A 25797-nucleotide genomic window follows, 5' to 3' on the forward strand; every position below is an offset into this window, starting at 1 on the left:
CGGGGGCCCCGACGGTGGCGGCGGACGGCGGCGGCTGCGGTGCTGCTGGTGGAGGCGCTGGAGCGCGCCGCCTTCTTCGGCGTCTCGGCCAACCTCGTGCTCTACCTCAACAGCGCCCACTTCCACTGGGACGGGCAGCAGGCGTCCCGCGCGGCGCTCGTCTTCCTCGGCGCGTCCTACCTGCTGGCGCCCGTGGGCGGCTGGCTGGCCGACGCTTACCTGGGCCGCCACCGCGCCATCGCGCTCAGCCTGCTGCTCTACCTGTCCGCCTCCAGCCTGCTGCCCGCCACCGCCTTCCTCGACGGCCGCCGCTCCTTCTGCGGGGAGGTGCCCGAGTCGTCGCTGGGGCCCGCCTGCCCGTCGCCGGACTGCCCGCGCGCCTCGCCCGCCCCGTACTGCGCGCCCACGCTCTACTCGGGGCTGCTGCTGCTCGCCCTGGCCGCCAGCTCCATCCGGAGCAACCTCACCTCCTTCGGGGCCGACCAGGTGAGTGGCGGCGGGCGGAGGCCCAGGCGACGCGCGGGGCCCGCGGGGTTCGTGGGGGCTGAGACCGGGAACCAGGGGAGACCTCGGGCAAACCACTTCCCCACTCTGCGCCCGGTTTCCTTATTCGAAAGAAGAGGGGCGGGGAGGAGCCAACTCTAACAGTCACGATGGCCACGATGGCCACGAGCCACCTTCACTGTTGTAACTCCTTTAATTCTCTTAACTATCCCGGAGGTAGGTGGTATTATTGTGTCCATTTTACAGGTGAGGACACTGAGGTTTGGGCATATTGATCCACCTGTCCAAGGTCACACAGAGAGCAGATCAAAGAGTGGGAAGCTGGACTTCAGGCCCCACCATGAGCCCCATATTTTTTTTTAAGTTTATTTATTTATTTTGAGGGGTGGGGGGAAGGGCAGAGAGAGAGAGAGGGAGAGAGAGAATCCCAAGCAGGCTCTGTGCTGTCAGCGCAGCCTCCGTTATGGGGCTCGAACCTATGAAGCTGTGAGATCATGACCAGAACAGAAACCAAGAGTGGGAGGCTTAACAGATTGAGCCATCCAGGCGCCCACATGAGCCCCATCTTTATGTGTTATGGGGCGGGGGGTGGTAGGGAAGGAGAAAGCCTCTATCTGACCAGCAGTGCAAAGGTTGGTTCAAGCCAGTTTGTCCAGATCCCAGCTCTGCTACTCACTACCCAGGAGCATTGGGGCAAATATTTTAACTGATGAGTGTTTCTCTGTATGCTTTTGGACAGAGCATGGCACATAGGAGAAATTCAGTAAATATTTACTAAACAAATGAGTAAATGCCTAACCACGTGGCTATGTTTTCATAGCTTTCCTCAGTAGGATGTTAGACAATAATTTTAAGTAATATGTAATATGATTAAAACAACCAGCTATGGTGTTAGTGAGCCAAATTGAGGCAGAACTGCATGCAGAATGTGATTATAGCCCGGAGGGCAGCCTTCCAGCCCTTCCATAGGAAAAAAGACCAGGAATCAGCTAAAACGGGAAACAGGAAAAAAAAAAAAACTGTAGCAGTGATCAGGCCACTGGGCTAATTGTACTTTTCCCACATTGTGTCTGTTTTTCAAATGTTCTTTCGTTGTATGTATTCACCACCATAAAGGGTGACATTTTAAAAAGAATCATTGCATCCAGCTGGCATCCACAATTCCAGTGTCCTTGCCAAGGACTTCCTCATCCGGCCTGTTTGGATTCTTTGGTGACGGGGAACTCAGTGCCCCCTGGGCAGCCTGTCCAGTCCTTGGATGCTGTCGACCTGCCTTCAGACTAGGAGATCCCCAACATCGACCAATAGGAATCCCTCTTCTTCCCTTCTTTGTACTCTTTCAGTGACATCCGGTATACCGCCAGGGGCCCTTAATCTGTGCCCTTGACCTCACTGACCTCCAGAGAGCCTCAGCCATCCAGTGCCCCCTGTCTCTCCCTCCACCTGGTGGCAGAACTCCAGTGACATCAACAGTGATAACTGCTCTCTCACATTCTCCTGTTTTCTGAGCTTGGCCTTTGGGTGGGGCAAAGCCAGACTGGAAGGCTGCCCCCTGGGGTCCGAACCTGACGTAGGACAGGCTGGAAACACTGAAATGGTTTCAGGCAGGGGTGGACCTCACTGGATTTGAGTTCTTTAAAAATGTCTCTGGCTGCGGTGGAGAGTGGATGGGGGTAACAGGAGTAGGTACATCGGAGCGGTAAGGGGCTGCTGCAGAATTTAGGGGGGCGGTCAGATGAAGGATGTGTGGGTGGGAGAAGCTGGCACCGTCTGGCAGACAGCCATACCCAGGAGCTGCGGTTTGAACACCCTTGCTGATTTCAGAAAAGGCCATCCATCATTCTTGACAAAGTGCTCATTTTGGGAGAGCTCATTTATATCCTGAATGGGCTGCTGGTCTTCCCCTTAGAGTTGCAATTGTCGTATTCATTTACTTCCAATGACTAAATGGAAGTGGCTGCACGTAATAGGACTTATTTAATTTTCTGCTTGAAAGTCGACAGCAAAAATTCTCGTTGAGTGGACAGGCCCCTCCTTCTCCGTTGCCGAGAGGACCCCTCAGAACCTCTGAGGGGATGCATCCCTATGGACTCTAATTTTATATTTGGAAAAGGAACAAAATACCTACTTTCCCCCCCCACGCAGTTACAGAAAGTAAAGCTTGACAAAAAGGAGAGCTTTTTGGGGGGGTTTTGAGATGTGGCGGTTTGTTGAAAGAGCGACGGGTGTAATGTGCACAGAATCACCTAGAGAACTGACCTCTAGTCCTCACTGCCTTTTAGAAATGCAGACGCCTGGTCCCTGCCCCAGATCTACAGAGTCAGAACTGGGACCGGGGTCTGGGAGAGGTGGGATCAGTCAGTGCAGCTGACCCGAGCCAGCAGACCGGAAGGGGGCCTGGGGCCTGACTGTTGCAGATTGATCCAAATCCTGGGTAAAGATTTTCAGTCCTTCTGCCCTTGCTGGGGGGCCTGGTTTTTTTTGTTTTTTTTTTGTTTTGTTTTGTTTTCTTTTGTTTTTCTCACCAGGCCAGAACCCTCTCTTGGGGCTGTGTCCAAGCCCACCTCTGTTTTCGCTGATATGCCAACCTTGTTTGACTGCCCGTATATCAGAGGGAGCAAGTCAAGGGGAAGGGATGGGCCAGAATAGAAAACTGCATGTCCAAGTTGCAGAGGAGATTCTCAACTAGACTTTTAACTGTTCTTTCAGTAAGACGCGTACATCATATTTAATAATGTGGAACAGACCTGATCTTTATTGGCCTTCTTCCGATTACAAAGGTGATGCGTATAAAGGTTGTTCAGTCAAAGACAAAGGGAGAAATCAACCGGAAACGAGCATAGTGGCATCAGACATCTGTTGTGTGCACTACTTGGTGAACATAAAAAGGTGCCGTGAGCCGTGAGCATGAAAAAACAGCTGTGCCAAATGTCCTGGTCATTACCAAGTGACTCCCAAGGGAAAGGTGTATTCATTCAATGCATAAATATTTATTGAGTGTCTATTTAGTGATCCGGCGGTAGGAAAGTGCTGGAGTGTTCACCCACTGACCCAGGAAGTGCCTCTGTGGGAAAGGGGGCACAGGCACATCGTGGCGGGGTGCCCCTGGACCTCCTGGGCCCTTACCCTCACGCCTGCCCAGCAGGTGATGGATCTTGGCCGCCATGCCAGTCGCCGCTTCTTCAACTGGCTTTATTGGAGTATCAACGTGGGTGCCGTGCTGTCGCTGCTGGTGGTGGCCTTTATCCAACAGAACGTCAACTTCCTGCTGGGCTACGGCATCACCGTGGGCTGCGTGGGCCTGGCCTTCTTCATCTTCCTCTTTGCCACCCCCATCTTCGTCACCAAGCCCCCCGCAGGCAGCCAAGTGTCCTCCATGCTTAAACTTGCTCTCCAAAACTGCTGTCCCCGGCTGTGGCACCGACACTCCACCAGGTGAGGAGAGGGCTCGTGGCGAAGGGGGCCACGGAGCCTGGGGAAGGGCGGTGCTCCTCCTGGGGAGGCGCAGTCCAGTTGGAAGAACATTCCGCTCCACCTCCCGCGGTAGCCCTTTATGACAACCTGCTCTCCGGGGACCAGAGCTGCCCGCTGTGACGGAGGTCAAGGTGGTGGATGGTGATACTGCCGTGGGTGAACTGTAGAAAGTGAGAGGATGTTAATGGTCCTGACGGTGACGGTGCCTGTGAAGGTTGAGATGGCGGTGTTTGTTAACGAATCAATGGCGACCGACCGTGGCAGTGGAGGCGGTGATGACGGGGATGGTACCGGCAAAGGCTGTTGGGATACAACACCACCCTGACATTAGGTATAAGAACGTCTAAGAAGTCAGCCAAACTTGCTCCTACTCCACTAGCCGGCATCCCAGGGAGGATGGTTCTTGATCTTGCAAATGCACAATGCCTTCCTTTTGCTCTTCTCCTTCCTAAGTTAATTGGCTGCTTACGCCAAGCCAACTTGGAGGCCTTGGAGCCAGTTACAGACCCTGTGGGTAGGATCGAGGCGGGAAAGGTGCGGAACATGTTTTTCCAAGCTGGTGCATTGCTGCGGGGTTTTGTTTTAAAATTAAAAAAAAAAAAAAAATTAACGTTTATTTTATTTATTTTAGAAAGGAAGGGTGGGGCAGAGAGAGAGGGAGGCACAGAATCCGAAGCAGGCTCCAGGCTCTGAGGTGTCAGCACAGACATGTGGCCTCACGCCTGTGGCTGGAGCTTGCCACAACAAGGTGTCTGGGTTGCCAGAGGAGGGAGCTTTCCAAGACAGAATGTTCCAAAGGGAAGGAAGCAGAAGCTGTTGGTCCTTCAGGAGGCTTGAAATCCCAGAGCATCACTTCTGCTGATTCCTTTGGTCAGCACAGCCACACGGCTGGCCCAGATTCAAGGGCAGGGGAACTAATCACCCATTAGTGGAAGACTGTCATCACATACTGGGAGGGGAGAAGGTGATGGTGGCCCTTCTTTGGAAATGACCACACTGGTGTTATCCCTTTTGGCATCTCAAAGGCTCAGATCTTGCGGTTCGTGGGTTCGAGTCCCGTGTCAGGCTCTGTGCTGACAGCTCAGAGCCTGACCTGGCTTCGGGTTCTCTGTCTCCCTCTCTCTTTGCCACTCCCCCCCCAAAATAAATAAGCATTAAGGAAAAGTTTTAATTTTCAAAGGATGCGGCAAAGGGTAAAGGTCATAGCAGTGGTTGATCTATCCTGTTTCCCCCATCACTTCCCTTGCCCCCCTACCTCTCTGCTCCCTCCCTCCTCATCCAGTAGGGAGAGGGCTGTAATGTTGTCTGTGGAGGATTCAGGACTTGGAGACAGCAAGCAGGGGGTTTCGGGGGGTGTATCAAACCTGGGCCAGCCTCTCTGAGTCAGGTTTGGACAGGGACTTCCCTGCTTCCCACTGAAAACTGATGCTGCCAGCCCAAAATCCCCCAAGACTCCGCTTGCCACAGTCACTGGTCTACTTTCTCCGGGACCATGGGGCCACGGCTCGGGTGGGATGGGTCTTGATCAGCCACCTGCACGAGAGAGGAGGTAATAGGGAGGACGGTGACTGGGAGTGTAGTGAACACTGCGGGAGGCTGGCTCTGGGGGGGCGATCGCCTCCCTAACGACGAGAATGGTGAGGATGTTGGCAGTGGTGAGGATGGTGAGGATGGAGAAGGTGGTGCTCCTGGAGGAGGGAGGAGATGGGTCATTTTGGAGGTGATGGCTATGGTCACTGGTGAGAGGGGAGCAAGATTAAATTAGGGGCTAGTGATGGCCGTGGTGGTGGTGATGACAGCTGCTATTTTATTTGCTGCCGTGGCCCCACAGAGACCCTCAAGGCACCCAGACGCTGCCTGCGCAGAGGTCTCCCCAGCCTGGCCCCACCCCGCAAGAGGACATGGCCAACTTCCAGGTTCTGGTGAAGATCTTGCCCGTCATGGTGACCCTGGTGCCCTACTGGATGGTGTACTTCCAGGTGAGTGTCCTGACCTTTCGTCCTGGCGACACTGGCTCCCCAGTCCCCCGACTGGACTCGGCTCTCACTGAGCATGTGAAAAGGGGGTCAGGGGTTCACAGAGTGAACTGGGGCTACGTGGGGCCTGGCACAAAGCCATCCTGATAATTTTTAAGTGTTTATTTTTGAGAGACAGAGAGAGAGAAAGAGAGAGAGAGAGAGGTGGGGACAGAGGATCCGAAGTGGGCTCTGTCCTGACAGCAGAGAACCTGATGTGGGGCTCAAACTCACAAACCACGAGATCATGACCTGGGCCGAAGTCAGATGCTCAACCGACTGAACCGCCCAGGTGCCCCCCCCCCCCCCGACCCGGGCCCACCATCCTCATAATTAATAGCATGGGGAACTCTGGAGACAGGTCTGAGGCCCCATGACGTGAATGTCACCCCATCTGTCTGGGCCTCATGTGTGAAACAGGTGGCTTCGAGGCTGTAACAGCTCTACGGCATTCAGATTCTCGGCCGTGGCATCTGAGGCCCAGAGAAGGTGTGCCCGTTGCTCAATGCCTCCCGGCCAGCTAGCGGCGAAGGTTGAATACATGGCAGCAGTGATCCCCCACCCCAGTGGTCTCACGACCACCTGCAGAGCTTTAAAAAAACGGATTTCAGGGGCGCCTGGGTGGCGCAGTCGGTTGAGCGCCCGACTTCAGCCAGGTCACGATCTCGCGGCCCGCGAGTTCGAGCCCCGCGTCGGGCTCTGGGCTGATGGCTCGGAGCCTGGAGCCTGTTTCCGATTCTGTGTCTCCCTCTCTCTCTGCCCCTCCCCCGTTCATGCTCTGTCTCTCTCTGTCCCAAAAATAAATAAACGTTGAAAAAAAAAATTAAAAAAAAAATAAAATAAAATAAAAAAACGGATTCCATGTCCTGCCCCAGACCCCTGAAAGAGAATCGCTGGGGGAAGTTTCTAGAATAAGAAACTGATGCTGGTACTCAGCCAGGTTAGAGAGCTGCTACTCCCCACCATTTCCTGAGGGGAAGGTTAGCAGTGTGTGTGTGTGTGTGTGTGTGTGTGTGTGTGTGCGTGTGTGTGCACACAGGGCGGACAGCAGCCTACCCCAGCCTCTACCCTCCAGACCACAAGGTCATCGCCTTCCATGTCCCCTTCGTAAGAAGCTTGTTTCGAGTTACAGAAGATGGGGGCTGTGCAGGGCCAGCCTGCTACTTGGGGGTGGCACAGACAAGGTGTCCATGATGGGACAGGATATGGGGTGCAGGTGCCCGTGGCTGACTGTCAGTCATACTGGTTGTCAGAATATTGACATCCCACATACCACCAGGTAAATAGCCGCGGTCCTGAGCAACCCAAGTGCCCTCCCCAGCCCCTCCTGTGGGATTGTCCCGGACTCCCCTGTGTTATACGGCAACCAAAGGGGTGATACCTGTGGGTATTGGTGGGCAGTGGGGCCCCCCGGGAGCCTGCTCCTGCACCTGTGTCCAGTGCCATTCTGGTGGGTTCATGCCTATGCGGCGTCTGTGCTGTGTCAGCCTGTGGGACTCAGCCTGGCCTCGGTGTCAAATGCGAGCTCCCCGTGGGGACAGCCATGTCATTATCTTCCCTATGTCAACAACCACTTATCCACGCCTGCTCTGTGCCAGGCCCTGGAGATACAAATGTGAGTCGGACCAGCTGTGCCCAGGCTCTGGGACAAGGCTGCACACGTAACGCACAGGCCTGGGAGCAGAGCGCAGGAAGGCAGGAAGCTCCCCTACGGGGCCTGGCTCCCCGAGGAGGAAGGAGGGGAGGGAGGTCAGCTCCCCGCTCCCCTCCCCCCAATCCAGGCTGGGGGAGGGGACCGCGGGGAGCTCGGCTGCAGAATGGCCCTCTGGGAGCTGGGAGTCTCCCGGCCTGAAGGTGAGGCCCCCACCTCTCTTGGCAGATGCAGTCCACGTATGTCCTGCAAGGTCTTCACCTCCACATCCCGAACATTTTCCCTGAGTACCCGTCCAACAGTTCCGTGGCTCTGAGAGCCGAGGGCAGCAGCTACAAGGTAAGAGACCACGTGGGCGTCCAGCCCCCCACTTCAGGCCCCGCTGGGTGCCTCCTCCTCCTCCGAGAAGAGAAGGAAACGAAGCTTCTACACCCAGGGGGCAGGGGTCCTCAGGGAACGGGAAAAGCGCCTGGGGGATGGGTAAAGCTGTGCCCCAGCCCAGGCATCCTGCCAAGATGCTCAACTGCTCGGAAGAATTCAGGCCGGCTTTGCTCCCACCCGTCTCCGCCAGGCCCTCAGATAGACGCGCCAGGGACCCTCAGTTCTATCCTGAGTCCCCTCACTCTCTGGGACCCCCGGATGCCCAGATGTCTGCCTTCTACCGGGACTTTCCAAACCAGTTCCTTGGCATCTCAAAGACTCATCAAAGGTCCTAGGAGCTGGCAGCTAAATGACATGGGCCACTATACCTTTGTTCCCGGCCCAGGGAAGACATCACTGATGAACCTTGACATGTTTTCATGCTGGGCCCAAGAATGTACCCGGCAGCCGCTCCCCATTGGTAGACTTAGAGGAACCCATCTGCCCTCCCTGATCTAACCCCATCAGCGACTTCCACAGCTGAGGAATGTGCATTTCAGAGAGGGGAGAGGGCCGACCCTGGCCCACCCAGGGACAGTCTGGAGGCCAGTTCTCCCAACTCCGGCCCAGAGCCCTTTCTGCTCCGCTAGCCTGCCTTGCTTGGCTCCCTCTTGCCCAGATCCCGGAAGCCTGGCTCCTCCTGGCCAACGTCGTGGTGGTGCTGATCCTGGTGCCCGTGAAGGATCATTTGCTCGACCCTTTACTGCTGCGTTGCAAGCTGTTGCCCTCGGCCTTGCAGAAGATGGCACTGGGGATGTTCTTTGGTTTTGCCTCCGTGGTTGTGGCAGGTGAGTGGAGGGACTCCGGGAGGGAAGCTGGCCTTTGTCTGGGGTCGGGGGAGGCTGGCTCCATTTCGGGCTAATGCTGGAGCCGTGGGCCCGGGGCCAAGAACACCTTCCTGCCACGGATGCCATCTTGGCTTCCCAGAGGGTGTGAGCTGAAGGGGACCCTCCTCCTCCAGTCCAGCCTCCCCTCGTCCTGACGAGTGAAGAAACTCAGGCCAAGAGAGGGAATAAGGTGTTCAGTGGGATGTAAGCTCCCTAAAGCCAGGGTTCTTTCTTTCTTTTTCATTTGGTGCCCATGGACACCCAGTCAATGGGCTCGATGGATGTTGCAGACACTCAGCCACTTAAAAAAAAAAAAGAAAGAATTTATCATTTATTCTCTTCTTTCCTCCGGTTCTAAAGGATTTGCAGCCATTTATAAAATGGTCAAGAAGCCTTTTGTGCTACTGCACAAACCTGAGTCCTCTTCAATTAGAAACTGAATGATTCTGAAGTTACTTAGCGTCTGTGAGTGCCATCTTTTCAATGGGGATACAATGGGGATTCAGCCCTGGTGCAGGACCGGGGCTCCGCCCTCACGGAATGTAGTCTAGCAGGAGTGTTCTGGGGATTCAAAAAAGCCTGTCAAACCCCCAGTACTATGCCTGGATCACAGGTAGGAGGCAAGGGGGAATTCAAGCTGGATAAACAGTATCGTGTTAACAAGGATGAAAACCAAGCCACGTTTCTTCTCCGTTCCATGCTTTAACGCACCCTGTCCCGTTTCATCCTCAAAGCGACCCCGGGAATTTTGTTCTCGCTCCTTGCACGTGAGCACTGGGTCTCAGAGAGCTTACGTGGTTTGCCCAAGGTCACACAGCTAGCCAGCGTGGCAGGGCCAGGATTGGAACCTGAGTCACCCAACACCACATCCAGCGTCCGTTCCACTACAGCACAGCTGCCTCCTAAGCAGAGAAGGGGAAAGAGAGAAAATGAAGCTTTGCAAGCCAGGTTAGAAAACCGTTCTGTAACACTTGATCCTGCGAGTGGACACAAGTCATGTGGTCGCACGGAAATGGGGCCAGCAGCGAAATCAGACACACCGGGGCTCTCAAATCCAGCCCCAACTACTCATTAGCTGTGTAACTGTGGGCTGGGTGCTTAACCTCATTTTATTTTATTTTATTTTATTTTAATTTATTTTATTTTATCTCATATGCAAGACTGCATATTATTTTTTTAATATGAAATTTATTGTCAAATTGGTTTCCATACAGCACCCAGGGCTCATCCCAACAGGTGCCCTCCTCAATGCCCTCCTCAATGCCCATCACCCACCCTCCCCTCCCTCCCATCCCCCATCAACCCTCAGTTTATTCTCAGTACTTAAGCGTCTCTTATGCTTTGCCTCCTTCCCTCTCTGTAACTTTTTTCCCCCCGTTCTCCTCACCCCTGGGTCTTCTGTTGAGTTTCTCAGGATCCACATATGAGTGAAAACATATGGTATCTGTCTTTCTCTGCCTGACTTATTTCACTTAGCATAATACTCTCCAGTTCCATCCGTGTTGCTACAAAAGGCCAGATTTCACTCTTTCTCATTGCCAAGTAGTATACCATTGTATATATAAGCCACATCTTCTTCTTTTTTTTTTTTAATTAAAAAAAATTTTTTTTTTCAACGTTTATTTATTTTTGCGACAGAGAGAGACAGAGCATGAACGGGGGAGGGGCAGAGAGAGAGGGAGACATAGAATCGGAAACAGGCTCCAGGCTCTGAGCCATCAGCCCAGAGCCTGACGCGGGGCTCGAACTCACGGACCGTGAGATCGTGACCTGGCTGAAGTCGGACGCTTAACTGACTGCGCCACCCAGGCGCCCCAAGCCACATCTTCTTTATCCATTTGTCAGTTGATGGACATTTAGGCTCTTTCCATGAATTGGCTATTGTTGAGAGTGCTGCTATAAACGTTGGGGTACAAGTGCCCCTATGCATCAGCACTCCTGTATCCCTCGGGTAAATTCCTAGCAGTGCTATTGCTGGGTCATAGGGTGGATCTATTTTTAATTTTTTGAGGAACCTCCACACTGTTTTCCAGAGCGGCTGCACCAGTTTGCATTCCCACCAACAGGGCAAGAGGGTTCCCGTTTCTCCACATGCTCGCCAGCATCTATAGTCTCCTGATTTGTTCATTTCAGCCACTCCGATCAGGGTGAGGTGATATCTCAGTGTGGTTTTGATTTGTATTTCCCCGATGAGGAGTGATGTTGAGCATCGTTCCATGTGCCTGTTGACCATCTGGATGTCTTCTTTAGAAAAGTGTCTATTCATGACTTCTGCCTATTTCTTCACCGGATTATGCCTAGCACATAACAGGCTCTCAATTAATACAAGTTGTCCCTGTGAATGACTACAAAACCTCATCTGAGCTTCCTAGCAGCCAAGGCAAAAATCAAAGGGTTGAAACTCAGATCTGGGACCTCCACCCTGCCCCCGGGCCAGTATTCTCTTCCTTACCTGCTGCTCAGTCTTCGGCTACCTAGTGAATACCTACTACATGCCAAGCTCTGCCATGGGCTAAGCTGCCCACAGTGGGCCTGACTCCAGTCCCCCCCTTCCCCCCACTCCAGGAGGCCTAGAGATGGAGCGTTTACAGTACATCCATCGGAACGAGACGGTGTCCCAGCAGATCGGGAAGAATGTGTACTATGCAGCACCTCTGTCCATCTGGTGGCAGGTCCCTCAGTACCTGCTCATCGGGATCAGTGAGATTTTTGCCAGTATCCCAGGTACGCTGGACCCCTCCCCCTGCTCTCGCACCAGTGATCGGCTCTGCCTGGTGCTGCCTCGAGCCAAGTCAGCGGCCTCACGGCCACAGCTTCTCGGGTTCGTGCGGGTGGAGGAAGGCCAGGTTCCCTAAGTGGGGCTGCCTTCACCCAGTGGGGACTTCCCAGCACCTGGTTTGTGCCGGGCACCGTGATGGGCACTGCAGATTTGGAGGGGATTAAGACGCTCCCGTAAGGACTTCCCACACAGTCCCTGGTGCCGTCCGTGTTCCTCATCCCCCGGGTCTGCGCATTTGCTGTTCCCTCTGCCTCAGGTTCACAGTGAACAACCATTTCCCCTTCCCTTCTGAGCCTAAATGCCAGTTTCTCCGTATGGCCTTTTCCGAGGCCCCCGGGCAGAGGGAGTCGTTCTCTCCTCCTGTTGCCAATGTCTGTCCCGGCACACGGGGTGCTGCGTTGTCAGAAAGGCAGCACGTGTTTGTCCTTCCGGCCGGGCTGTGAGCCAGAGCCGTAGGGTGGGCGTGGGCTCTTCACTCAGCCAGGGAGCGGCTTACTCAGCTGCCGGCCAGGGCTAGGCTCGGGGGGGACTCAGAATTGGGAGGCATCACCCAGACGGTAAACCCAGTGGAGGACTGTGGAAGGGACTCTAGGGTGTTGGGAAAGCCCGGGAACGAGGTGGGGAGGAGGCAGGTGGGCAGTGGGGGCAGGACTCAGCAGGTGGCAGGAAGGAGGTCACAGGCAGGGGAACAGCATTGGCAAAGAGCTGAGCTTTGTGGGGAGTGTCCGGAAGGCTGGCAGGTGCAGGGCCAAACCTGGATGTTGAAGTTTCTCCTGGGGGCCATAGTCTCACACACACCCCCCCAGTGTAGGAGACTTTGGCAGGGAAAGGATCCCATTAGACGTGTTTTAGACCCATCTGAGTGTGTGAGGAGGAAGGCAGGAGGCAGGGGAGTTTAAGAGGCATTTGCAGAGGCTGGGCAGGAAATAACCGTGTCCGCAGTTTGGTCCAGGGCAGAGGGAAGAGGAGGAGGGGAGACAGAGCAATGTGGGGGCGTCCAGGTGGAGGGGAACAGACAGGCAGGGCGGAGGCAAGGGGTCAGTGGTGCATGGGTGTCGTCCTAGCCACGTAGTGGGCGGTCCTGCCAGGGAGGCCAGGGTGGGGGCTTGTTGAGTGTGGGCCGGAGGCCTCGGACCCCGTCTCTGCCTCTCCACCGGCCTGATCCCCCCCTCCCTCTGCAGGCCTGGAGTTTGCCTACTCGGAGGCGCCTCGCTCCATGCAGGGTGCCATCATGGGCATCTTCTTCTGCCTGTCAGGAGTGGGCTCACTCTTGGGCTCCAGCCTCGTGGCACTCCTGTCACTGCCAGGGGGCTGGCTGTACTGCCCCAAGGACTTCGGTGAGTGTGGGGTGGGAGGCTCAGAAGGGTCGTGGCAGCTGCTAAGTGACTTGACCCCGGGCAGAATGAAAATTCTCAGGCTGGACTCGGGAGAACCGGGTTCTAGCCCAGACTTGGCCAGTCGCCCACAGTGTGGCTTCCCCACGTTGGGCCTCAGTTTCCCTAACTGTCAAAAAGGGACCCGTGTACTCAGCAGGCCTCCAAGGCTCCTTCCTGCATCTGGAAGTCTGTCATTCTGGTTGAAGGGCCACCTTTCCCTGTTGTGTTGGTGTCTGAAGCCCCGTAAAGAATAGCTAGTGACCAGGGAGTTACAGAAGCCACAGGAAACAGGCCAGATGCTAGAGGGCTGTCTGCCCGCCCACTGCCCACACCTTCTCAGCGGCCAGTCCCAGGGGAGCCCTGCCCGACCCAACCCAAATGCCAACCCCTCCTTTTCCCCAGGGAACATCAACAATTGCCGAATGGACCTCTACTTTTTCCTCCTGGCCAGCATTCAGGCCGCCACGGCCCTCCTGTTTATCTGGATCGCTGGTCGCTACGAGAGGGCAGCTCAGGGCCCGGTCTCTCAAAGCTGTCCCAGCAGGGACAGGGGCTGAGCACGCCGCCCCCCTCCCCCCCGACCCCTCGCTTCTCTCCCCAGGACACAGACAGCAGCAGTCCCAGGTGGGGGTTCCTTGAGTTTATTCTGTACCCGACATTAGGATGAAATGGTTCCCATAAATAAGGGGCATAAGCCCTTCCTCACGAGCATGGTCCATGATGGGGGGTGCAGGGCAGAGGGGGCCTGGGTGGGAGTCCATTCGAGTGACCAGGCGGGGGACTTGGATCAGCGAGCACCAGAGGGTGGGCAGGAGGCTGCCGGGGCTGGCGGCCGATGGTGCTGGGCCGGGCAGGCCGGGCAGGCGGGGGGGGGGGGGGGGGGTCAGGAGCTGCCCCGGATCCTCTCCATGTAGCTGCGCAGCTCCTCGGGGTCCTTCAGTCCCATGTCCTCACATACCCAGCGGATGTCCTCCTCGCCGGCCACCAGGATGGACTGCACGGCAGGGGCCCCCACGGGCTCCTCAGGCGGCTGGGCTGGGGGGGCTGGCGCAAACGTCACAAACTCCACGCGCTTCCGCCGCCCCCCGACTTCCTTCCGGGCCAGGGTGCTCGAGGAGCCGGCGGTGGCCCCGGCGGGGGCCTGGGCCAGGGTCAGGGCCTCCCCTCCTCCCCGACTCTCGCAGGGGCAGCCCCCCTCCCCCTTGGGCAGGCCGGGGGACTGCCGGTCCAGCTGACGGCTCAGTTCCTCCTGGTCAGTGCCCAACCAGACCCAGTTGTGGGGCTGGGGGGAGGCGGGGTCGGTGGCGCCGTCGGGGGGCTCCTTGCGCTGGTAGCGCAGCACGAAGACCACACCGTTGACCAGGAAGATGAGGATGGCCAGACAGAAGATGCCCAGCAGAGCGTACATGCCCAGCTCTAGGTCGGTGACCCGCTGAGGGGCGGGAACCATCTCCTCCGCTTCCTCCTCCTCCTCCTCCCCTCCAGCCTCCTCCTCTGCCGGCTCAAACTTGCCCCTCACGCCCCCCCTGTCCCCAACACCGCCCGCCTCCCATCGTTTACGGCCCGTGCTGGCCTCCGTGGCTGGAGAGCTCCGGGCAGGGCTGGATGGGAGGGCGGGGGCCAGGGTGGGAGCAGGGGGCAGCCCCAGCCAGGCGGTGCCGGAGGCCAGTGGCACACGGTGGCGGCCCCGGCGGCAGGGCTCCGGCGGGTGCAGAGCCACGTGCAGGGGCAGCCCCTCGGCACCCGCCCCACTCACCACCACCCCGAGCAGGGCGCCCCGCTCCTCGGCTGGCAGGATGGCACCGGGCTCCTCAGCTGAGACAGACAGTCCCAGGTCATGGTGGTCGTAGAGCTCAGCGGGGGCCAGGGTGCGGTCAGAGAAGGACAGCCAAAGGGAGAGGGCCACCTCCTGTGGGGCACACGGACACAGGCAGAGACATGCGAGGGCACGCACGCATGCACACAGAGACCACTCCCACAGAGACAGGCCACACGGAGAAGAGATCAGAGAGAAAACAGACACAGGCAAATGGACAAAACACAGGGAGAGAGGGGACGTGCGTCAATCACCTGTCTGCCACTCAGCCCTGGGGTCTGAGTCATCGGGAGGGTCCTCAGAGCCATCTAATCAACCTCCCACTGCCACACTCCAGCCAGCCACTGCTTGGTCACCTCCAGCTGCAGAGAGCTCACTACCTTATAGGGCAGTCAGACCTCATTCTGAAAATGCTAAGGTGAGGGGTCCAGGTACCTCCCACCCCCCTGTCATTAGCCCCCATCTGGAGATGTTGACCTCATCCCCCTGACCCCCAGCTGTCACCTGCTTTGGGGCGGGAAAGGCTGACTGTGCCCAGCACGTGGCTGTGACCTCCCCGGGGTGGGCAGTGCCTCGGCTCAGGGCCAGTGAGATGCCCATCACCGGCTGCACCCGCAGCTCCAGCACCGAGACCTTGTCATCCGTCACGGCCAATGCCTGCTCCCCCAGGATGGAGTCAGACAGTGGGGAACGCACCTGAGGATGAGAGGGAGCTACAAGTTGTGGGGGGTGGTAGGTACACAGACAGGTCTGAGTCCGCCCTGGGCCCAGCATCTGCACGGGCTGCTTTTCCCCACCCTTTGCACCCCATATGCCCTACACATACCTGGACCCCAATCCCATGCCCAGGGACAGTTTCCTCCTCCAAGACCTGGCCCCCACATACCCACCCCCAGCCCTTCATTCTTGGAGGATATCCCCCATTACAGGGCCACCCTATTCTCCCCCAGCCCCCAATCCCACTGGGCTCATACCTGCCCATGAACACTCCCGGGGCCACCTCCACCCTCGCCAGGGGGTCTGCTCACCTCGATGGAGGTGACACCGGGCTCCCGGCCTACCAGGACGCGTCCGCCCTCCAGTGAGGCTACACGCGGGTCCTGCACGCGCGCGTGCGGCGCCACGAGGTGGGACACGTCCAGCAGCCAATCGGGGCCTAGCAGGTGGGTGAGGTGGTGGCCGCCGTCCAGCGGATGGGCCGCAAAGGGGACAAGGAAGCGCACGCCTGCGCGCTGGTACTGCAGGCGGCAGCCTCGGGCGCGCCGCTCCGCCTCCTCTGCAACCACTGGAGCATCTGGCTCCGGCACCCTGTGGGGAGGGGAGGGCCCGGGGGCGGGGCGTCAGCTCGGGCTCCGCCCCCAGCCTCTGAGGCCCCGCCCACGCGAGAGCGAGAGCGAGAGCGAGAGTGAGAGCGAGACACACACACACACACACACACACACACACACACACACACACACACACACTGGTGGCACCATTCTTCGAGCACAGCCACACTTCTACCCGCTGGCGAGGCGCCACAACCCCGTTCCTAACTGGTGCCTGTGCCTGTCCATCAAGCCACTCTTGCCCTCTTGCTCCTAACTGGAACTCTTGGCTCCTGGGGAGGCGAGGAGGAGCCTCACCTTTGGCTCTGGCGGGACTCTCAGTATTCACCGAGCTAGGGGCCATCTCAGGCTTTGAGGACACAACAGTGAACGGGCTAGACAAAAACCTTTGCCTTCAAGTCTTAACAATCGCGGGGAGGAGCGTGAAGGGGGTGGACAGACTGCAAACAGATGAACAAGGTTCTACAGTCATTAGAAAGTGATAAATACTTCAGAGAAGTGAGGAAGGGGGAGAGGGAGGCAGGGAGGGTGGAGGTCTGCAATTACAAATGAAGTGGTCAGAGGCTGGGTGGTGAAAGACGGGTGGGTAGGAGGAACCGGAAGCAACCGGGTAGTTTTTTAGACCCCCCCCCCCCCCGCCCCGGTGCGTGGGACCAAGGCCACATTCCCTGCAACCTCTCTCGGTCCCAGAGCGACTTCGCCAAGGCCTCCACTCACCCTTCGGCTGGGCCGGGGACCCTCCAGCCTCGGACCTGCTCCAGGGTGGTGTCGGTGAGCTCGATGCGCAGGGGCAGCAGTGGGGCCCATACTGTCAGCCGCAGCGAGGCCCGCAGCCGGCGCCACCAGAAGTCCACCCGCACCCCGCGAGCGCCTTGGCTCTCTTTGCCAGCCACAAACACAGCGTCGCAGGTCTCGGACACCTACGGGAGGGCAGGAGCTGGGCTAAGCCATGGAAGACAGGTGTGGACCAGAGACGGCTGCCCTGACCCCTCGCTGTGAGAAGGGGCAGGGCTGAAATTCGTGATGCATGTCACTGTCATGTTTTAAGATTACGAAGATTTCGCCATGCAGTCAAGATCCGCTCTGGAGGAACCAGCCATCCCCCAAGTTCACCCTGGGGGTTCAGCTGGGGAAACTGGCTATCTGCATATAACAAAGTCTTTCTCCTGGCCGAGGAGCATTGGAGCCCACAGATTTGGCTCCTCCTTAGTGCTGGCCTCTGGCTTTCCTGCTGGAGCCACCTGGCAACCCACCACAGGAAGGAAGGCAGAGAGCCAGGCCAGACCTACCCACCCCAGAGCCCTCAGGAAGAAACCGCGCACAGGGGCAAAGCGGCGTCATAAATGGCAAGACGCCTCTTCCAGGCAGGCAGCAAGGAGTTAGGAAACACGGGCTCTGGGCTTCTCCACTTTGAACTTCAAAGTGTGGAAAGTCGCCCTCCCCTTTTTGTCTTTTTACCTCATGGATCGTTACCAGGCTCTAATAATCATCACTGATGCTTTTAATTCTTGCAACAGAATAACATATTCCCGTTTTAAAGCTTAGAAAACCGAGGCTCAGAGAGGTTAAGAGACTTGTCCACGATCACACAGCTAACTGATCACACAGCTGATAACAAACATGGCTTTCAAACTAAAATCTGTCTATCTCAAGGTATATACTCTTTTAAGTGGGCTTTACGTTGAACGCGGCTAAAATTCACAAACCTGGGATTGAGAGTCGCGTGTCCTACTGACTGAGCCGGCCAGGCGCCCCCAAAGTGCTCTGAGCTCTCCCAGCTCAGTTCATCTGTCAGTGCAGTAATGAACGTGAAGGTGCCTAAGCTGGGGCTGCTGGGGTTACATAGCTCCCACCTGACTGTGCACAGAGGCGGTGGGAACAAAAGAAGTTGAATCTGGGGTTCCCCCGCTGAGGTTTCTGGTGTCAGTAAGAAACTTCTCTCGGGGACCTGAGTGGGGAAGGCGTAGGTCCATCACTGGGCACACTCACACGGGGTCGGCGTGTGCCACTCACCTGCAGGACCTGTGTGTTGGCCGACTCGCAGCCGATGTGCTCCGTCACCTCCACCAGGGCACCCCCACCGTCCACAGTGACGAGGCGCACAGGCACACGCTGCGGCTCTCCGGTCAACGGAGCCGTGTTCACCAGCTCCTCAGCCTGGGGGTGCGGGAGGAGCTTAGCCCCAGCCTCTTTGCCTCACTTGGCCGCGGGCCTGGCCAAGCACAGGTGGGGGACTCCTTACCTTGGCCAGTGGGACAAGGGCTCTTATGTCCCGCTCCGACACCAGGATCTCCCACACCATTTTGTCCTTCTCTGCTTCGGGGGCCTGGCCTGGGTACTCCAGCTGCCATGTGACAGGGCGAGTGACCGCCACACCCCCACTAGTGCCATTCTCCACCAGAAAGTCCACCGACAGGAACTCGGATAGTTCAAGGGGGCTGCTGGCCAGAAGAGAGAGAGAGAGAGAGAGAGAGAGAGAGAGAGAGAGAGAGAGAGACTGAGTGCTTGCTAGTGGCCACACGCTATTGTAAGCACTTGCTATATTCATGAGGTGGGTCCTAAGACAATCCCTGATTTACAGATGCGAAAACTTAAGTACAGAAGTTCTAGAACTTGCCCAAAGTCACAGAGTGAAAGGCGGCAGGGCTGGGATTAAACTCAAGCATCCTGGCTCCAGGGCCCAAGCTCTTACATGCTCTTGGCTTCTGGAAGGTCCGTGTAATCACTTCACCACCCCCCTGGAAAGCTTGCTTGCTCTCCTGCCTTCCTGGGCCCTCTCCACTCAGACTTCTGCTTTCCGTGGCCATTCAGGTGGCAACAGCACCTGTGTCAATTTCTACCAAGCAGGAAGAGTCACTTCGAAGCCCCAGGATCGGCACTCGACCCCCTGAATAATAACCCTCACAGCTTCCTTTGATCAAACACTTGCTGGGGTGCCTGGGTGGCTCAGTCGGTTGAGCGCCTGACTTCGGCTCAGGTCATGATCTCACGGTTCGTGAGCTTGAGCCCTGCGTGGGGCTCTCTGCTGTCCGCGCAGTGCCCACTTCAGATCCTCTCTTCCCCTCTCTCTCTGCCCCTCCCAGCTTGTGCTCTCTCAAAAATAAAGAAAACATTAAAAAAACAAACAAAAAAACCACTTGCTGGATGCTTGCCATAGAGGATCTTATTTCATGTTCACAAACCCTGAGGGATGCATTATTAGCCCCATTTTGCAGGTGAGGAGCCTGAGGCTTGGGGGGGGGGGGGCGGTAAAGGGGGAAGTGAACTGGCTTGCTCGTGATTATTCACCCAAAAGTGTCAGAACCAGGACTCAAACAGGCGTTACCATGCTGACGGCCTTGGCCCAGGCTCAGAGAGTAAATCAGAGATCATGTTAACCACAGCTGAGCTTTTTTGGAACTATCAATGGCCCAGAAAAAGGGCCCCACTTGGTGGTTGCGGGAGGCAGGGTAGGGGCTGTGAGTGGCCGGGATAGGCTGGCATCACGTGACTAAGACTCACAGACACTCACTGCAGGTAGGAGCAGCTAGACACGGATACGTAGGAGCTCGACGAATGACTGTCTGCTTTGTGCTGCTTCCTTGAAGGAGTCTGTTCTGTGCTTGCTCCCGTGGGGCTACGGAGGCGGCGTGGCAGCCCCCTTCCCTTGGGCCCCAGAAACCCGCTCACTCCTTCCCCTGCTCCTCCGGGGAGGGAGTTGCCCACCTGGAGTCTGGCCCCGTGGGCCCGGCACGGTGGCAGGTGATGAGAGTCGTGTGGTGCTTGGAGGCCTTGAAGCGGTCCAGCTTGGCAGTCCACAGGCTGGGCTGGGCGGGGCGGGCAGCCGTCACGTGCAGCCCCTTCTTCACCTTGATCCTGGGGAGAGGAAGCAGGCCCAGTGTGTCGAGGCGGGTGCCAGACTATGGACCGAACGAGGAGCAACTCAAGGGGCTCCAGGCACCGGCCTCCTGTCTGGCCTCCCTGACTCCCGTCGGAACCTCCTGCTCACCATCCTCCCATCCACAAGGACCCCATCTCGATGCGCGTCATGCCACACAGCTCTCCCCAGCACCCAAAGACCCGCTGCCCCCAGCGTCAAGTCTAATCCCGGCATTGAGGCCCTCCAGGATCTGCTCTGTTTTCGTCTTGGCCTGTAACATCTCTGTCACCCTGCCCCAGCTGCACCGAAAGTTCTTCAGCCCATTTATGCCCGAGTCTTTGCTCAGGCGGTGCGTTCAGCCTTCTGCCTCTGTTCGTTCTTCAAGCCTCCAGCAACTCGAATAGTTTCCTTTAGGAAGCTCTTCCAGGAGCAGGATGGATTTCTCCCTTGCTCCGCCCCTAAGGTAGGCCCCCACCGCGTCTTGTGCCTCCACCAGAGCATATCCCCCAGCGCGTGCCGTACAGCTCCCTTCCCTACCCGTTGGTCCCCTTAGTGCCAGGTGGGGACCGGGCCTTGCTACTCTCTGTAGCTCCAGAGTGGAGACACAGGGCTTGCATATTTTTTAAGTGTCTACGAAAGATCTAACGAGTGTGCACGTGAGCACAGGACAGTGTGACAGACGGGGACGGGACAGGCACTTGGGAGACGCACAGGGACAGGACACACACAAACCCAAATATGAGAGAGAGGCACGTCATACTCTGCAAAGCCTCATCAGTGGAATTGGGGTGGGGGGGCTACTTTGGGGAACTTCCTGTAGAAGGGGACACAAAAAGGAGAGCCTTTCTGTGGGGGAGGAGCAGGCTCTGTCCAAAGGTGAGGGGCAGGCAGGAGAACATGCAGATGAATGTGACTGGGGCAAACATCCCATTAGAGCATTAACCACCCCCAGGCACCGCACTTTCCAGTTTCTAAGTTGTCTCCTGTTTTCCCTCCCTAAAGCCCTCACAGCTGCCCTGTGAAGAAGGCAACGTCAGCCCCACTGGACAAGGAGTCTCAAGGAGGTGACAGGGGAAGGGGAGCTTCCTATTCTGACTCTAAGTTCAGGGCTGTGCCCGCTGCTGGGTCCTGCCTGCTGCCAGGACAATCACGCCTCTTGGCCTGGAGGGGTTTTGGTGGGCTCGTGTTTGCAGAGATCAAGGGTTCCAGTAAGGACCCCAGAAGGAGAAGGCACCTGCCCTGTCTTCCTGCAGAGGCCCCTGCCTCCAGCCCACCCCAGGAGCCCCGTTCTCACCGCAGGGTCAGGACACTGGCTGTGAAGTTGTGCCGGAGCAGGAGGGTGGCACTGAAGAGCTGGCCGGGCCGCACGGGCACGTCGGGCACCCGCAGAGTCACCGCCTCATCCAGGGGCACCTCCTGGTACCGCGGGGGGTCCGCGGGGCGCAGCTCCACGCTGCCCACCGGAAGAGCCTGCTCCCTGGCGTCCTCCTCCCCGCCGGGGCCACAGCCCCCAGAGCCCTCAGCTGCTGGCTCCAGCGTGTAGGCCAGCTCGGCCCGCGTGCTGGAGCCCTGGGAGAACCAGTGGGAGGGAAACTCCAGCTCCACCACGCAGGCGCCTAGGGATGGCTGCAAACACACAACAGCCAACGGTTGGCATGGCGGGGGCGGGGGGGGGGGGGGGCGAGTCCCAGCATCCACGATAGGAGATGCACAGCTGGAGGGGTCCTCCTGCTGCAGGACCAGCAGCGGCCACAGTGACACAGCCAACCAGTCACGTGACTGGGGCCGTCTCGGAACTCATCCAAGAGCCACGCTTCTGCCTGTGGGAACAGCCTCATTCCAAAGTGAGCCAATCCCAATGCCTCCCCCCTAATTACGCCCTGGGACCACCCGAACTACACCCCAGCCTTCTAAGAATCCCAAAGCCCTCAAAATACCTCTTTCCAGTGGATCCCTGTGCTAGACCCCCAAAACAGTGGAAGTTGCCATTATAAAAGTGATATTAACAACAGTGTGAACGCTTGCTGGGTGATCACGCTGTGCCAGGCGATGGCGCTGGGCTAAAAGCTATTCTTGCGTTCATTTCATTCATTCTTTATTCCAGCTCCACACGAGGTAGGCATCGTTATTACTCCATTTTATAGATGGGGAAGCTGAGTCCCAAGAAAATTAAGTTACATGCCCAAAGGCACCACCAACGGACTGACTTCCTTAAGGGTCCCTAAACCACCCTCTCAAAGGGTCCCCATGAAAGCTAGCGGAGCAGGAAGGGAGTCAGGTGGTCTGTGACTCCCACACCAGCCGGGGGTGGTAAGCCCTCTCTTCCCTACCCCAGGGCCGTCCTCTGGTCGGCACAGCAGGCCGGGCCAGCTTAGGCAGGGCCCGCCCACTCACCTGGAAGTGGCAGGCTCGGTGAGCAGTGCCTGCAGAGTGAATGGCGTGGAGCCGGGCACAGGGCAGGCTGCCAGGCCCCGGCGGCCAATCCTGCCCTTTGAGGTGGAAGAGGACGCGGGCGTGGGGCTCTGCTGGGGTCACAGCTGCTTCCACTGACACAGCCCGCACATCCCACGGCACTGGCCGTTGGTGGGGCTCAGTGACCCGTGGAGGGACCACCTGGAGGGAGAATAAGGGTGTTCGACAAAGCAGGGGGTTGAGGGAAGCAAGATCTGGAAAGATGAGATGCCAGGCCTCCAGCCCCAGCTTGGCAGGAGAGGGCATTTGCAGGCCTCTGGATGATGGGGAGCACAGCTGGGGCTGGGGGGACTCCGGAGCCACATACAGCAGCCCTCAGCTCTGAATCCTTTTAGCCGGGGAGTCCCTGGTGCCGTCTCCTTACCTGCTGCGTCGCAAAGGGCGGGTAGGAGGCCCGGAGAAGTGGCTGGGCCCTGGGCCATGGCTGCAGGAGCAGGAAGGTCTCAGATCTGGAGCCCAGAGAGGAGTTGGCAGGTGGATAGCGGCCCACCTGCTGCACCCGGAAGTGCTCAGGGGCATCAAGGAGCTCTAGGGCCGCAGGCAGGTAGACAGGATCCAAGGGGTCCTGTTCACAGTCCACTGAGGAAGAAGGGATAGGGATGGTGACAGCTCCAGAGCTGGCAGGGTTGAACTGAGCTCCGTTCTGGGGCACAGTTGTCCCATTTCACAGATGAGGAAACTGGGGCTCAAAGAGCCTCACACAGGTAGCACGTGACAGGGCCAGGATTTGAAGGTATATCCCAGACAGGATGCCAGCTTCCAAACCATTCCTCCTTCTACCTTCCATAGACTCAGACCTTCCTCCCTTGAGCAGAACCTTCTCAGCATTTCGTCCTCATTCCTGCCCCCTTACCTACTTGCCTCTGATATCGAGGCATCTGTAGGGTACAGTTCTCCCTAGACAGGGCCTGTGCAGTAAAAGGTGGCGACAAGGTGGGCTTTGTAGAAGCAGAGATGCTGTCTGTCCCTGAGTCCTTGGCCAGACTTGTCTGGGCATCCACCCAGCCTTCCCCTCCATCATCACCATGGCAACCCTGCAAGGGTTGCCTCTGTACCCAGTACTGGGTACTGGAGTGCAGAAGTGGGATTGGGGGGGGGGGGGCATGAGCCTGGGGAGAGAGTCAAAATATTCAATGACTAGAGGGGCAAAGGACCCCGGAGACCATATTGGGTTTGTACCGACTATTAGTCAGCCCCAATAAGAATAAATGTTTTTGAACATTAACTACATGCAGACTACTATTTAAAACGTTTTACGTATATTAACTCTTCAGTTTGTGTACTAACTCTGAGACCCAAGCCCTGTCACTATTATTTCCACCTTACGGGTGTGGAAGATGAGGCTGAGGTCGAGGGACTTGCCTTGGGGTCACCAGGCTGGAGACAGGTGTTGCCGGGAGTCAGAGCTCAGGCATTACACCCAGAGGGATACCTCACCTCCGCTCCCTGTGCTGCTTGCAAGGGTGACAACTGCCGGCTGCGCTCCCTGGACTGTGGGTCTCTCCCTCCTCCCTCAGAGTCCGGGGTGAATGTTGCCTCCTCCTTTAAGGAAGCCCTTCTTGATTGCGGGACCTCTCACCAGTACCCTCAGTCTTTCCCCGGCTAGTCGCCTCATCTGAATTAGTTGTCTTCCTGTCTATTCACAGGGGGACTTGTTCTACTCATTCCAGAATCCCCCAAGTTGGGCAGTTCTCCCTGGAGATGATGCTCTGGGAGCCTGGAGGACTGCGTGTACATCTTAATTCTGACTCCGTGGAGCTTGGGTCCATCATTTAACATCTCAGAGACTGAGTTTCCTCACCTGTAGAATGAGCATTTAGTGACACCGTGAAGAGGGGAGGGCTTTGTAAAGTGCGGAGTGCTGACTGGGGGGAGAGGGGTTATTGCTACTGAATAATGGATGTGACAAGGCCTTCCTCATCTCTTAGAAGGGGTTATTAGGGCTCCTGCTGGGTCCCCTGGGGAGGGGAGCAGGTGGCTGAAAGCAGCCCCGGAGCCAGCTTCCCAGCTTCCTCGGAGCCAGCTTCCTCGGTGCCCCATCCTGGGCTTGAAAGATGGTTTCAACCTCTCTCAAGACCCTCCCCACCAAGGAGCGTGTGTCTGAGAGGCTCCAGCCATCCTGCCCCCAAGTGTAACAGGTAAGTGACTAGGGCTTCCCGGGGGGCAGCCCCTGACCTCCGGTCCTCCTCCTATTTCACTGCCAGGATAATTATAAGATGCTATGTGGCCTGCCTCCCACGGACTTCCAGCACCCAGAGCTCAGCTCTCACGGGGAGGGTGAGGGGGGTAGAGGATGCCTCACTATCCCTCCCCCACCCCCACTCTTCTGTGGTGTCATCCACCTAGCAGCCACAGCCCTGCCAAGGGCAGTCTGACCCCCCACCCCCACCCCGGGCACAGGAGAGTCGCTGCTCCTTCCTCCAGTGATAGGGATCGCCGCAGGATTCAGGAAGGCACGGATGGGGCAATCTCTGGAGACTCCAAGGTCAGCTTGCTGTTTGGGGCAAGGGGAGGGCGGCTGCGCACCTCGCAGGTCCCAGGCATAGGGGCTGCTCCCCGTTCCCGTGGGGGCTGGGTTGGTGGTGGGGGGAGGAGGGTAGGAGCCACTGGGGTGCAGCCGTGGGCACCGCAGATTAGGGAGCCGGCGCGCCTGGGTCAGGGGCAGCCGGGTTAAAAGCCCGGGCGGCAGGGGAGCTCGCGGAAGGTGCGGGGACCCGGCGGGGGTGGGAGGGCTGACGGTGAGCGCCCGGGGCCCGGCCGATCCCGGGTCAGGAAGAGTTGCCGGGTTCCGCGAGTGCGGGAAGCCACAGAGGAGCGCGGCTGGGGGGCAAGATCCTGGGGGTGAGACCTCCAGCCCTCAGGGCACAATGTGGGGCGACCCCGCTCGGGGCTCAGTCCGGGAACCCGCAGCTCCGGGCTCGCCGCATCCCTCCAGTCCGGCCCCGGCCGCCCCTCGCCCCGCCCCTCCCCTCCCGCTGACCTCTCACGACGTCCAGGGCCAGGGCCACCAGGAGGCAGAGCCAGGGGCCGCCGGGCCCCCGGGGAGCAGCTGCCGCGCGCCCCGCCATCCCGGCGCACATCCGTCCCGTGGAGGGCGGGGACTAGGCGGGCGACTCAGGTGGCCCCTGCCCGCCCGGCATCTCCCGCGCCCGCTCCGCGCCGCCCCGACCCGGCCGGCTGGGTCCCCGCCGCCGCCCGCCCTGCTGCTCCAGCTCCCGCTCCATTGTCTGGGAGCTGCGGCCGCGGGCGGGCGGCCGGGCGGGCGGCGGCGGGGAC

General features: G+C 57.9%; 2 protein-coding genes and 1 long non-coding RNA gene across 4 annotated transcripts in view; 2 read left to right on the forward strand and 1 right to left on the reverse strand.

Annotated features, from left to right (window-relative positions):
• Positions 1-3: 3 nt before the first annotated feature.
• SLC15A3 (solute carrier family 15 member 3) lies at positions 4-13752 on the forward strand (the record flags this gene model as incomplete). Its single annotated transcript, XM_040495885.1, has 8 exons — positions 4-486; positions 3650-3939; positions 5810-5957; positions 7873-7983; positions 8684-8852; positions 11457-11615; positions 12852-13007; positions 13449-13752. Coding segments are annotated over 8 exons (1671 nt in total), but the record flags the coding sequence as incomplete, so codon positions are not given.
• On the reverse strand, positions 13672-25690 carry TMEM132A (transmembrane protein 132A). 2 transcript variants are annotated; one of them, XM_040495000.1, is made up of 11 exons: positions 25502-25690; positions 22886-23100; positions 22444-22662; positions 21344-21675; positions 19896-20045; positions 18433-18631; positions 18204-18347; positions 16908-17110; positions 15891-16170; positions 15367-15558; positions 13672-14955 (listed from the first exon to the last, which is right to left on the reverse strand). In XM_040495000.1, exons 1-11 carry the CDS (start codon positions 25599-25601, stop codon positions 13930-13932), a joined length of 3060 nt encoding a protein of 1019 aa, XP_040350934.1. In that variant the 5' UTR covers positions 25602-25690; the 3' UTR covers positions 13672-13929. The 2 variants fall into 2 exon arrangements, with proteins under 2 accessions (XP_040350934.1, XP_040350935.1); XM_040495001.1 differs by having other exon boundaries at positions 18433-18628; positions 25502-25689.
• LOC121043345 (uncharacterized) overlaps positions 24909-25797 on the forward strand; it is a 3113-nt gene continuing 2224 nt past the window's right edge. The window contains exon 1 of the long non-coding RNA XR_005796792.1: positions 24909-25006. This is a non-coding gene — a long non-coding RNA (uncharacterized LOC121043345). The remainder of the gene's footprint in view (positions 25007-25797) is intronic.

Source organism: Herpailurus yagouaroundi, unplaced genomic scaffold, assembly GCF_014898765.1.
Source record: "Herpailurus yagouaroundi ecotype Mexico unplaced genomic scaffold, PumYag 187, whole genome shotgun sequence".
NCBI lineage: Eukaryota > Metazoa > Chordata > Mammalia > Carnivora > Felidae > Herpailurus > Herpailurus yagouaroundi.

Bases quoted from the DNA above. Each gene is read 5' to 3' on its own strand.
- TMEM132A (XM_040495000.1), bottom strand. From the start codon at position 25,601: ATGTGCGCCGGGATGGCGGGGCGCGCGGCAGCTGCTCCCCGGGGGCCC. The intron at 16,171-16,907 runs GTGAGTGGAGGC...CCCTCCCCACAG, and splicing joins GTCCCCGGCCCAGCCGAAGG to GGTGCCGGAGCCAGATGCTC. The intron at 15,559-15,890 runs GTGAGCAGACCC...TCTCATCCTCAG, and splicing joins CCGGTGTCACCTCCATCGAG to GTGCGTTCCCCACTGTCTGA.